The sequence below is a fragment of the Arvicanthis niloticus genome, chromosome 7, assembly GCF_011762505.2.
Source record: "Arvicanthis niloticus isolate mArvNil1 chromosome 7, mArvNil1.pat.X, whole genome shotgun sequence".
Taxonomy (NCBI): Eukaryota; Metazoa; Chordata; class Mammalia; order Rodentia; family Muridae; genus Arvicanthis; species Arvicanthis niloticus.
Genome location: NC_047664.1, coordinates 83,236,976 through 83,249,875, shown reverse-complemented (window position 1 = coordinate 83,249,875; position 12,900 = coordinate 83,236,976). Strand labels below are relative to the sequence as shown.

The 12,900-nt window shown below is 33.7% G+C and overlaps 1 protein-coding gene across 1 annotated transcript in view; it reads left to right on the top strand.

Moving 5' to 3' along the window:
• Tecrl (trans-2,3-enoyl-CoA reductase like) overlaps window positions 1-12,900 on the top strand; it is a 62,488-nt gene that overhangs the window by 26,020 nt on the left and 23,568 nt on the right. The window contains exons 3-4 of the mRNA XM_076937713.1: window positions 1,836-1,939; window positions 10,529-10,644. Of these exons, the coding sequence (XP_076793828.1) occupies window positions 1,836-1,939; window positions 10,529-10,644 (220 nt within the window). The remainder of the gene's footprint in view (window positions 1-1,835; window positions 1,940-10,528; window positions 10,645-12,900) is intronic.

The window sequence follows — 12,900 nt, the reverse complement described above, 5'->3', positions numbered from 1 at the left end:
ACAGGCTCACAATGACTCCACTGTGAGTCAATTAATCTGCTTCCCTTTAGTATAGCAAACAGACCATACGAGTGAGAAAAGAGGCAGTCAAGAACCTTGAGGCCTAGCTTAAAAGCTGCCACCCTCTTTCCCTCAGATTCTGAGTCAGAAATGAGACACCAATGTCATACTTAAAATGACACAGAAATAAATCAATTTTGTTTCTTTTATCCATGTCTGTTTTACTGTGTTAATGTTCCCCAGTGTTCTAGTCAGTATACTTGACTCTCTATTAATTAAAGACATTGAAATGCCATATTGAAAAGCTGAAACATGGGTATAAGCAAGTTTTGATTTCATAACTACCAATTTGGAAAAGCTTACCCCACACATTGCATATAAATTCCATGCCAAATACCTAAATGTAGGGTGTGTTCCTGAATCCAGCCCATTGTTTAGAGCAATTATCTGAAGACAGGTTTGGTTTGAGCTTGTTTGGGTAGGAAATTGTGAGTTCTTAAATAGATAAAACATGATCTACAAGGGTGGCAGGTCCATTGTCTTGGCTTTTATAAACTCTCTGTAGGCTTTTCTTCCTTTAGATAAAGACATCTTCTGGGAAGGCAAAGGACAGAACTCCTTATTCCTAAATAAGAAATGAATGAGGGATTAGAGAAAAAAATGCCTCAGTGAGAAAATGATTTGTTATGCAAATTTGTATCCTCAATACTTATAGAGAATATAGGTTCAGGCAAGTGCTGACTGGCTAAGGGTGATATCATCAGGAGGATGCTGGGAATAAAAAGAAAGATGGAAAATGACAGAATACTGAGGACATTTTCTGTCATCCACCCCTACATGCTCAAGAGAATGCACAAACATATACATCTCCCTAGACAGACACACAGGGAAATAGGGAAAGAGAGGGGGAGAGGAAGAGGGAGAGGGAAAGGGTGAGAGTGAGAAAGATGGAGAGGAAAGAGGGAAGAGAGAATAGGGAAGAGAGAAGAAAGAAGAGGCACACAGAGAGAGAGGGAGAGAGAGAGAGAGAGAGAGAGAGAGAGAGAGGGAGAGAGAGAGAATGATTTATCATGTATCTGGTTTCTTTACAAAATGTCCTATTGCTGAGAATATATTAAAAACAAATGTTCCGATGTTTTATTGCTGTAAGTTTTCAAAGGTAATAAAAGAATGCAAATTTATTTCCCTGTTTAAAAAAAAAATAAGTATAGATATCCAAAAAAAAAGACACAAAAACATCCAAATTTTTGATTTTACAAATATTCTATAATTTTAGGTTTGATTGTTCTAGTAATATTTACCATTTTGATTTCAGATTGCTTTCCTTGTCATGTTCACTTCCTGTTGTTATATAATAAGTTACAAAAAAATGAAATGTAAGAATAATCTTCATTTACTCTCTATATAAAAGTAATATATCATTGTATATATGTTTGTATATATGTTGTCCAATATATAATAATATATATTATGATATATATGATAAATATAATATGATGTAAGATATATAGTCTAGAATATAATGAAGGTTAATTCAAGTGCTGGTTGAGTGAAATTTTTATGGGAAAAGTCTTGAGTAATTTCCTTTCTTTCCAGAAATGCTGAGTGTCTCTATATTTTGCTCAGAAAGATTTTGGAAAACTGAGTATCAGGAAAGTTGATACATAAATACTCAAATAAAATGGCTCATGTTTGATAATACTCGGAATTGATACATAATACAATGACTACTGAAAACTAATTCTAAGTAGTTACCAGTTTCATATTAAGAAACTCTTTGTCACTGTGTCATGAAATGATGTTTAAATACGACTTCCTCATTGCTTTTGCTTCAGGTGGCCCATATTTGAAGGACTACATCACAGTTCAAAGTGTCGCTGCTTCCTCAATTATCACACTCTATTTTACAGACTTGGGTCAACAAGTCGGGTGGACCACAGTAAGTGTTTGTTGGAGTTTAGGACCTATGATCCACTATTTTAAATTTCATCTTTACATTTTAGGCTTTAATTTTTAAGTGATAGAAATTGAACCCAGTGCCCTACTTAGGTAAATTAATGTCTGACCATTTCTGTCAAATACATTTATATTGAAATTCAACACTGCAAATATGTCTTTAAGAAAATGTTAAATTCCTCTGCACTCAGACTGAAGACATTTTGGTATAATGAAGAGAAATTAATTTCAATCGTATACTCAGGAAGGAACTGTGTGAAGTTATTGTGAAGAGCTATAAAATCTTAAGAGGATCCAAAATAATTAGATAATTATGTACACAAAAATAATACATAATGATAAATCATTGAAAATCACCATATTTCAAATGAACTTCCTCATAGTTATGTAAAATTCTACTGTATTTATACCAAAGTCATTGGACAAAGTTTTATTAAAACACTAGGTTTTTGTGGTTAAAGAAAGAAATCAATTTTTTTCATATCATTCTTCTTAAAAAGAGGAGTCCATCTGTTTGCTTTATGCCTTACCTATTGAGTGGCATTGCTCTAGCTTTGAGCTTATGCACAAATTCTCTTGCTTTCATTTTTATGGGGTGGTAAACATTGTAGTTCTTAAGATTGCTACTTCTGAGTTTAATGATATAGATACAGGAGGACTACACCAAAGGAAACCACTTCAAGAGATCGAACTACTCATGATCGTGGCAATCAATTAATAGAAAAGTTTCAGCAGGTAGAGTAAGCTTCGTATATTTCTTACTGCAAAGAAAAGTCAAAGGGGATAAGCCATTCTTGCAATGATATGCTGACACCTCGGCCTTCTCTTTCATCATTTTCTTTTCACCATAGGCATATTTTATGTATTCTCTTAAAAAATGAACAGGTGTATTTTGTATTACAATGTAATGTTATTGTAATGTTTTTATGTCCATCTTTTTCATTCAAATCAATTTTGTTTTATTGGCACTAAAATTAGTTCTATAATTCATTTGAGCAGTTTCTTTATACAATCAAGTTTAAAATTGATAAATATGGGGACTGGAGAGAGAGAGAGAGAGCTCAGCACTTCAAGCTGGCAGAGGCTTCTGGTTCAATTCTTAGTGCCAACCAGACTTATTATTCTCAGCCCCATAACCTTCTTCAGGTCTTCACAGACACTGCATGTCTGCGCTGTAAAGACAAGCATATGTAGACACAACACACATAGACATTAAATAAAACAAATGAGTATTTTTGAAACTAATAAATATACATGCTCAGTTATATGTTAAAATATATTCTCAACAAAATGAGGACTGGGTATTAGGACTATCTTGTACCTGGAAGGAAGAGGAGTAAGGAGAGGAGAGAAGGAGGAGAGGAGAAGCTAGGTGATGAGAGAGAGAAAGAGAGGGGGTACTTGGAGGTAGATGTTCATGTGTCTCCACCAGTTAAAGATAGTGATATATCTAGGTTGGGTATTGGGTTACACTTCTATTGAGCATTACCAAACTTATAAAGCCTTTGATTACATTTTTTTAAAAATTGTATAAAAGCAAAAAGGAAAAGGGGGCATGGGATAGGGGTTTTCTAGGGAGGAGAATTGGGAAAAGGGTATGGCATCTGAAATGTAAATAAATATCCAATAAAAATGTTCTCTATCTCATATGTTTATGTTTTTATACTTATTAATTAAAATGCTGCCATATTTATTACATTTCCAAGTTAATTTAAGATACATTCTCCTCTCATATTTAGTAACGTGGTCCTTTACAGTGGTGTTATTATAGTGGGGGTCTCGGTATTACAAATTTGTTATGTTCTAAACACTGTGGAGCCTTTGAGTACTAAATCATTAAACTAAAAATTAAATTTAAAATACTATTTATTCTTCTGAACATAAGATGTTAAGGTGAAAGTACTGAAGCATGCATTTGTAAAAAATATAATATTTAATATGGAGCTAAGCATGATTAGCTAAAGACTTCAGACAGGTATATCTGACCTACAAAAGATTCAAATAATCCAAGATTCTTTGAGCAAACTTGTGATGAAGAGTAAATTTTCTACATAGTGAAGGTGAGAGACATCGGCCATGAGTTCACTAGAAGCTTCCAGCTGCACTAGCGGGATAAGCAATGAATAAGGGGAGCAGTAAAAGAGAATTCTTTGATAACTGCACTAGAGAATTATACCTATTTGAGGGGAAAAAAAAAGGTAATCTAAACAACAGAGGGCTCTGGAATTAGTTCTCACTCTGAAATCAGCCTTATAATTCCCACTCACTTTTGCCCTAAATGGGTCAGTCTATTAAATGCTAAAAAAAGACATTGTGTCCACACCTAATTTTTGTCCACTAAATTGTACAATGGACATATTTTATACCATGTAACCTTTATAAACATTTATAAAATATTCAAATATGTGTGAACAATACGTCATTTTGTAGAATCAATAGAAATTGTTAAATGTAGCAAAATGAAATTATAGTTTGACTTTCACCTTTTATGAAATATTGGTTGTCAACAAGTAATGAAAACATTTCTTCACTAAAGGACTTTGATGAATGCTTAAAATATTAACCTATTTTTCACCACACAAACACTGTTATTTAAAAATACTAATTTTCATCATTTTTGCATTTATCTCTATGTGTGTATGTATTCATAGCTCTAAGCTATTTATCTCTAGCATGTGTTTTAGATTGGCCTACACAATTTAAGATACAAAATTATTTAGTCACCACAAAAGTGCTATTTAGTCATACTACTTCTGAGAGGTCAGAAGTTTCTATATTATAAAGCAACTGATCTTTTCTTATCAATCTATTTCTTATATTTAGTGGATGCTTTATATGGGACCACATAGGTTTGGGGAAAATATTTACTTTTTTCTAAGTCTTGTTCTCTTGGGAGTAACCCTGTTTGTTGCCTGATGAATAATAGGTTTTATTTAATTGTTATCAACATATTTTACATATATATATATAAAATGAAGGTCATTGGAAATCTGATGATCTTCAATGATTGGGTGCTATTATATATGTACATAATTAATTATTTGGGACCATCTTGATTTTATAAAATATTCACACAGTTTCTTGCTGAGTGTGTGATTTAGAATGAATTTTTCCTCCTCATGCAAACATTGTTGAGCTTGAGTGCACGATGATTTAACAACATTTTCTTGAAGACATAATTTCAGTGTTGTATCTTGACCCAAAACTTAGTTTATACGCATAAGGATTAGCACTAGTGTCAGGTCTTGGTGCCCCATCCCTCCCATGGGATGGGTCCCAGGTTCAGCCGGTCACAGTCACCGGACTTCCTTTTTTTTCGGTCTTTTCTCCATTTTTGTCCCTGCAGCTGTTGTATACAGGAACAATTCTGAGTCAGAAATTTTGATTGTGGGTTGGTAAACCACCCTCTGCTTTGGGGCCTGTATATCTACTGGAGGAGGACTCTTCAAGTTCCCTCTCCCCACTGTTGGGCATTATGGCTAAGAACACCTCTTACAACCATTGACTCTGGGGAATCTCTCACATCAAAGATTTCTGAAACTTTCTAGAGAACCACCCCCCATACCTCCCAACCCCAGAAGCTGCATATTTCCATTCATTCTTCTGAACCTCTGTGCTTCTCTCCTATTTCCAAGGCCCCATACCTGATCTTGCTCCCCTTTCCCCACTCCCTCTTCTACCCACTTTCCTCCCTCTGTCTTCATGATTTTTTTTTTTATGTTCCCCCCTTATAAGTGAGATTGAATCAGTCTTCTTCTTAAACTTCATACTGTCCTTGGGTTGTATCATAAATATTCTGTACTTTATAGCTAACATCCACTTACTAGTGAGTACATAGATGTTTGTCCTTTTGGGTATGGGTTACCTCACTCAGGATGATATTTTTCTAGTTCCATCTATTTGCCTGTATAATTCATGATGTCCTCATTTTTAATAGCTGAATAGTATTCCATTGTGTAAATCAACCACATTTTCTGTATTTATTCTTTGGTTGAGGGGCATCTGGGTTGTTTCCAGCTTCTGGCTATTACAAATAAGGCTGCTGTGAACATAGTAGAGCATGTGGTTTTTTGTTGTGTGGTAGAGCATCTTTCAAGTATATGCCCAGGAGTAGTATAGCTGAGTCTTCAGATAGAACTATTTCTAATTTTCTGAGTAACCACCAGATTGATTTTCAGAGTGGTTGTGCCAGTTTGCAATTCCACCACCACCAGGAACCAGAAAGTGTTCCTCTTTCTCCACATCCTTGCCACATCTGCTGTCCACTTTTGTTTTGATCTTAGCCATTCTGTTGGGTGTAAGGTGGAATCTTGGGGTCATTTTGATTTGCATTTCTTAATGCTTAACATTTCTTTAAGTGCTTCTTGGTCATTCATGATTCCTTTGTTAAGAATTCTTTGTGAGCTCTAGACTCCATTTTTTTAATTGGATTATTTTGGTTTTTGGAGATTAACTTCTTGAGTTCTTTATTATTTTGGATATAATAAACCGGAACCTCATGAAATTTAGAAGCTCTTCAAGACAAAGACACCATCAATAAGAAAATCAGCATCCTACAGATTGGGAAACAAATCTTCACTAATCCTACATTCGATATTTTTCAATATCTAAATGTCTAGGGAAACTTTTTTTTCCTTCAGCACCAAATATAGATACATTTAAGTACAAGTAGGCTAGCCTGTTATTTGAAACTCATATAAGTTCATATTTTAAGATACGTTGATACTCTTGATTTGAATCACAGTATCTTTATTTTAATGTACATATATTTGGTTAAATGCAGGGTTTTTTTATATAAAAATATTAATATTTCTGGAAATCAAGATTAAAATGAATTTTAAAAGCATTTAAATTATTCAAGATGAATAGTGACAACTAATGACTTTGGGAATTCGTTTTGAAACCCATGACTGAAACAATTTCTTATTTACAATTTTTTGTCCACAGGGATAATTATTTTAAGTCCACCTTCAGTCTTGATAGATAGCACCTATGGTTTTAAATATTCATTTAAAACAAACCAAAAAAAATGTTTGAAAAAATTGTGCTGTTATTATTTTTATGGTCTTTAAAGCAATCATAACCATAATTAATCATTTATCCAGAGAATATTTTTGACAGCAGCAGCAACAACAACAACACAACAAAACATAACATAACAAATTAACCTAGGTTTTAATGACTCATGAGCTTCTCATTTCTGGAAATATCTTAAAACAGTTCTTTGATTAGATTTTTACTTTTAACTCATTATTATGATTTGTTGGGATTGTTTTCTGCATGTGAATGATTTCACATAGTAGATTATTCACATGAGAATTAGACTAAAGTAAAAAAAGAAAGCAATACTTGTGTAATATGATACCATATTAAACGGTATCACTGATACAAAGTGATCTTACTCTTGGGAAACTACAAACAATTTAATTCAGAGAGGTTCTCTGTTTAACAACTGTTTAATGCCACAGTGTTTTATTGTTGACTTCCAATATTCTGAGGTATGCTATTTAATTTGTTCTCAAAAGTAAAGTCAAATATAGAATAAGAAAGCAAACTATCAACTTCTTAATAATGGTAAAACTAAAAATAATTTTCAAAAAATCATAAATTTGCTAAAGAAAAGTTTAAGCACACCCCTAATTTATAACTGAGGTGTTTAAAATTTATTTTTCCAGAAACATTATTTCTGTCTCTTTATTGTAATTCATGTGGTCTGCATACTTGCTGGTACTCAATTGACACATTCAATGCCTATCAAGCTTATACTCTTCCGCAAGAAACTAACATGGCAGTATCTAACCTGAAATGTACAAATGTGGCTTTTCTTGCCTTTTAAAGTATTCAAGGACACAGGATTCCTACAACGTGTAGATTGTATCATCTAATATAAATAACCCAGATGCTAGAATGTAGAGGGAGGTGTTTACTTAATATACACATCCTGTGCAGTTATTTATATATGGAACTTAGATATATAGGTTTTAGTACCACAGGCCCTAGATTCAATATTCTACAGATACCAAAAGAAAACAGTTCACAAGATAAAGATTCCATAGAAATTCCAAAGGCTCAAAAGTACCTCCGATGTCTACTTAAAGGAATAAATTTAAAAAAAAAAAAAAACAAATACAAAACAAACGAAACAAAAAATCTGTTTTAATGTGTAATGAGAAGAAACCTGAAAAAAAGCATATTAACACAATCTAAATAAATGAATTAGGAAATAAGTATAATTTGTAATCTAAAATAAAGTCAACTCCTTATTGTTCAAAACAGTTTCCAGACTTTCTGAGTACTTCTCAGTTGCTTGGCTTTGCATGCATCTAAGCATCTGTCTGGTCTCTTTTTATTTTGCATCAGAACACAAATTCCATTTTGTCAGCTTCACAGTAATATATCTATGCAGTCCTTGCTTTTTATCATAAAACAATTTGATCACTTTTCGGTTTAATAAAGTATCTTTTATCTTTTCTTATTTGCCCTCCGATGAATATTTTGAGACATTGTCAAAAGTTAGTGCCATATCTATTGTATTCAAGATTTGTAATTACATCTAGTTTCCATTTGTACTGCTATATTTCAGCATGCATACTGGTGATAAAATATTAGCTTTTAAATTGTATTCGTGTCTGTGAGCATACTGTCCTGAATTTTATTTAAAACATGACAAAGGGAAAAAAAACATAGTTTAATTTCCTCTGACTCCGAAGAACTTCATTCATAGTATCTGATAAAATTTTATTAGCTTAAAATTATAGTGTCTTTTCATCAAATTTCACTATTATTCACAACCCTTTTTATACTGGATATATCATATAGAATTTTCTAAAATTTGACTTTATTAAATCAGATGGCATTGGAAAAAGATTTAAAACATTTTTTTTATGTAAAGCAACATATGTAAAACATTATCTGAAACATATTATGGGACATTTACAATGGGTAAGAATCTCACTGCTTCTTTCTGTATTCACCACCTCTTTCTCTCTGCCCCTGTCTCTGGGTCTCTGTCACTGTTCCTGTCTCTCTGTCTCTCTATATATCTCTGTCTCTCTCTTATATCTCTGTCTGTCTCTGTCTCTCTCTGTGTCTGTCTCTGTCTCTCTGCCTCTCTCTCTCTCCCTCTTTCTCCCCTTCTATTTTCTTGCAGAACCTTATCTAGCTTCAAACTCATGGCAATTTCAGTGGCCCATCCTCTTGAATGCTGACATAAACATGGAAGCCAGCATGCTAAGCAGAGTTATTTGTTCACTTTTCAATAAGGAGGAACCTCATAAGCTGTAAATTAATAAAAATTTTATGGGGAACTTATTTGTAGAAAAATAGTCATATGTTCTACAAGTTTTCTTATTTTTAGTCTTTTTTGATCATAATATATGTATGCATTTCTATGTTCATAATTGTAACTAAAATAGATATATGCATAAGTATATAATTATAATATACATTCCATTATCTAAGCTAGATAAATGTTTATACATAATACATATTTACACACCTACATAATAATATACTCATGTAGGTACTTCTGAAACCTAGGCTGGTCTTAACTCATGATCTCCTTAACTCAGATTCAGTAATGCACACTGTAGCCTGGGCTTTTCTAGATCAATTAACCTAAATAAGATAATTCTTCACAGACTTGCCAACAGATTAATAGAACTTAGAAAATCTCTCATTAAGACTCTTCCTAAGTAAATGAAGATTGTGCATAGTTGAAGCTTAAAGTTAAGTATCATAAGGTATAATACCTCAAATAGACAAGGCTTAGGGTTTTGTTTTTTATGATGTTAAAATTAGTTGATTTCATAAAGGAAATATGTGGAGGGTGAAAGAATGCAACAAAAAGGATCAAATAGACACTTTCACTATGCTCGTCTCAGTGAGTGGGGCAGTTCATATAGCATGTAGATTGGGTGGGGCAAAACTAAAACATAGTTAAATGAATTTGCTTAATAACACAGGATGATTTTTCACTATTTGTTACTAAGTTCAAAATCAGAGGATATAACACTTGCTTTTCTGGTTTCAGATCTATGTGTGTTTGTGTGTGTGTGTATGTATGTGTCTGTTAGTGTGTGTGTGTATGTGTGTGAAAGAGAGAGAAAGAGAGAGAGAGAGAGAGAGAGAGAGAGAGAGAGAGAGATGGATTAGTGCCTAAAAGTGTAATGAACAGTGACAATGTGAAACCTTAAGTGAAATGCACTGCTTTACAGTGACCATTACAATGATATAGAAGTGCATGGAGATACACAGAGTTTGGTACTGGGCAAATGATTGTGTAAGTAGCCACATTAATCTAGTTTTGGATATTTTCATTTGCAATTTCATTACAATAAAATAGTTGTTTAAAATCATTTTTAAAATGATGTCTACATTATCCATTCTTCTTAGCTCTAAGTGGATTCCTCTGAGCAAGATTTATTTGCAGCAGTATCTAGCCTGTTTTTAAAAAGTCAGTATCTGTTAATATTTCACCAGATCATGTATTTGATCAATGCTCATGAATGCTCATGAATCTTAAAATATTTATAAAACTATTTTTTAATCCAAATCTACTTTCTATTTTCAGGTCTTTTTGGCTGAATACTCAGGACCTCTGTTAATATACCTTCTTTTTTACTTGAGGAGCTCATACATATATGATGTCAAGGAGAGCTCTAGATGGCCCCGACACCCTGTGGTGCAGTAAGTGACACACATGGGAGACACAGGGTGACAGATACAGCCCTAATAAAGAAAAGACTAGTTTTCCATAATTACATTATCATTTAAAGGCATGAGAAGTTAAAATAAATCTAACTTTTAGACCAATACATCTTAGTTATTATCACAGTATAAAGAATCAGCTATTCAACTTCTGATCACCTGCATGGTTGAGTCACAGCTGCCTCTGAACATCAAGAAGACTGGAACCATATAGAATAGCACAGGAAATTAAAAAAATAAAGTCAAGGTTCATAGTATAATATTACTAAGTCATATAGAGTTTATATAATAGAGTTGAAGAGCCAGGCATAGAAGAGCAAAACACTAATCTCAGCATTGTGAGTTTGAGGACAGCCTGATCTATATAAGTATCAGCACAGCCAAGGCTACACAGAAGACTTATCTCAAAAGCAAAACAATTTTTAGTATGAAAAATAGCCAATTTTGATAACTATGGTGCATTTGGAAAGGAAGCAGACTCAAGAGGTTTTGTGCCTCTTTGGGAGGATCCTGCAGCAATTTAAGTGAACAAGGTCAAAGCTGAGGGCTTTTGGAGGTAAAGATCAAGACAAGAAGTTCATTCCTGTGACCATGCTAGACCCCTTGTTCAAGGACATGAAAGTCAAATCCGTAGAGAAGACCTACATGTTCTCCATGCCTCTTAGGCAATCCAAGATTATTGACTTTTTCCTGAAAGCATCCTCAAAAATGAGGTTCTAAAGATTATGCCAGTGTAGAAGCCGAGTTGGGCTGGCCAGGGGACCAGGTTCAAGGATTTTGTTGCTACTGGGGACTAAAACAGCTATGTTGGTCTTGGTAATAATAGGTCCCACGATGGCAGATAGTCACTGCCATCTGAGGGGCTACTGTCTTGGTCAAGCTTTCCATCATCCCTGTGTGGAGAACCTACTTTAGAAACAAGACTGGAAACACTGCCCTATACCATGCAGGATGAAAATCTGCTGTGAGTGTATGCTGATCACTGTTCCCAGAAGCCCTGGATTTGTCTGTTTCTGTCCCAAGATGCTGTAGCTGATGGCCAGTATACTAATACTAATAGTGATGCTACACATCAGCCTCAGGTTGCACTGCCAACATAGGCAGCTTTGCTATGGCTACTTTTGCTACCATCTCCAAGACTTACAACTCAACCTCTGGAAAGAGACTGCGTACACCAAGTCTTATCAGGAATTCACAGACCATCAGTGAAAACCCACACCAGAATCTTCATTCAGAGGACTCAAGCTCCAACTGTGACTACCACATAAGGATTTATATACGGGAAAATTAAAATGAATTATGTCCTTTGAAAATAATTAAGTTGATTAATCCTAAATCATATCATATTAAACCAGGATCTTCCTCAACAAGCAAGTACTGTCCTCGTAAATATTGGACCAAAACCCCACCAGAGTTCAACTGATTACAGAATACTATATTTTAGTGAATGTTAAAATAGAAAGAGGTTGAATTTTTCTAAGTCCCAAACTGTCAAGTGTAGCTCAGTTAAGAGTATCAAGCAATAGCAAACAGTAACACAAGTCAAGTAATTAAAAACATAAAAAATATACTTAAATCTATAAAGTTGAGAGTGTTTAAAAATTATCAATGTTACATAGAGAAATAAAAAAAGAGATCCAACTATGGATAAAGATGTTTTCCAGGATACTTTTAATAACTTAAACGCCAGAATGAAGTAGTACTTAATTGGATGTGACTGGTTTGTGTAATAAATAGAACAATTATAAAGACATGCTATGTAAATGTGGTCTTAAGTTGATGTGAAAACTAAGCATCCTTTATTCTATGTCTATCTCCATGTCCTGAAAAGACATTCCTGTTAAAGAGAAGGGGTGTGATCCTTCAATGCATCACATTAAAAATGTGATAAAGTATTGCTTCTAGGCTTTTGGCTAAGATGAAGTGTAAAAATGTGTTTAAGAAAAAAATCAAACTTCAAATTCTATGACTTAAAAGTATATCAAGTGAATTAAGAACGAACATAGGGGTCCTGTGGATTATTGTAGTAGATAACAAATTTGATACTTTATTTTTCATTTCATCAAAAAAAAATGAGCCTCACCCAAGCTGAGGACTTCATGTCCTGTCTTCCCACTGCATTTCTCCATACAAGTTATTAAACCATGACACTCCCGATTCTCATAGCTTCCCCTCTATTATCTAGATTTCAAGCATGATATCAGTACTGTCAATATTACTCACTCAGAGTAACCA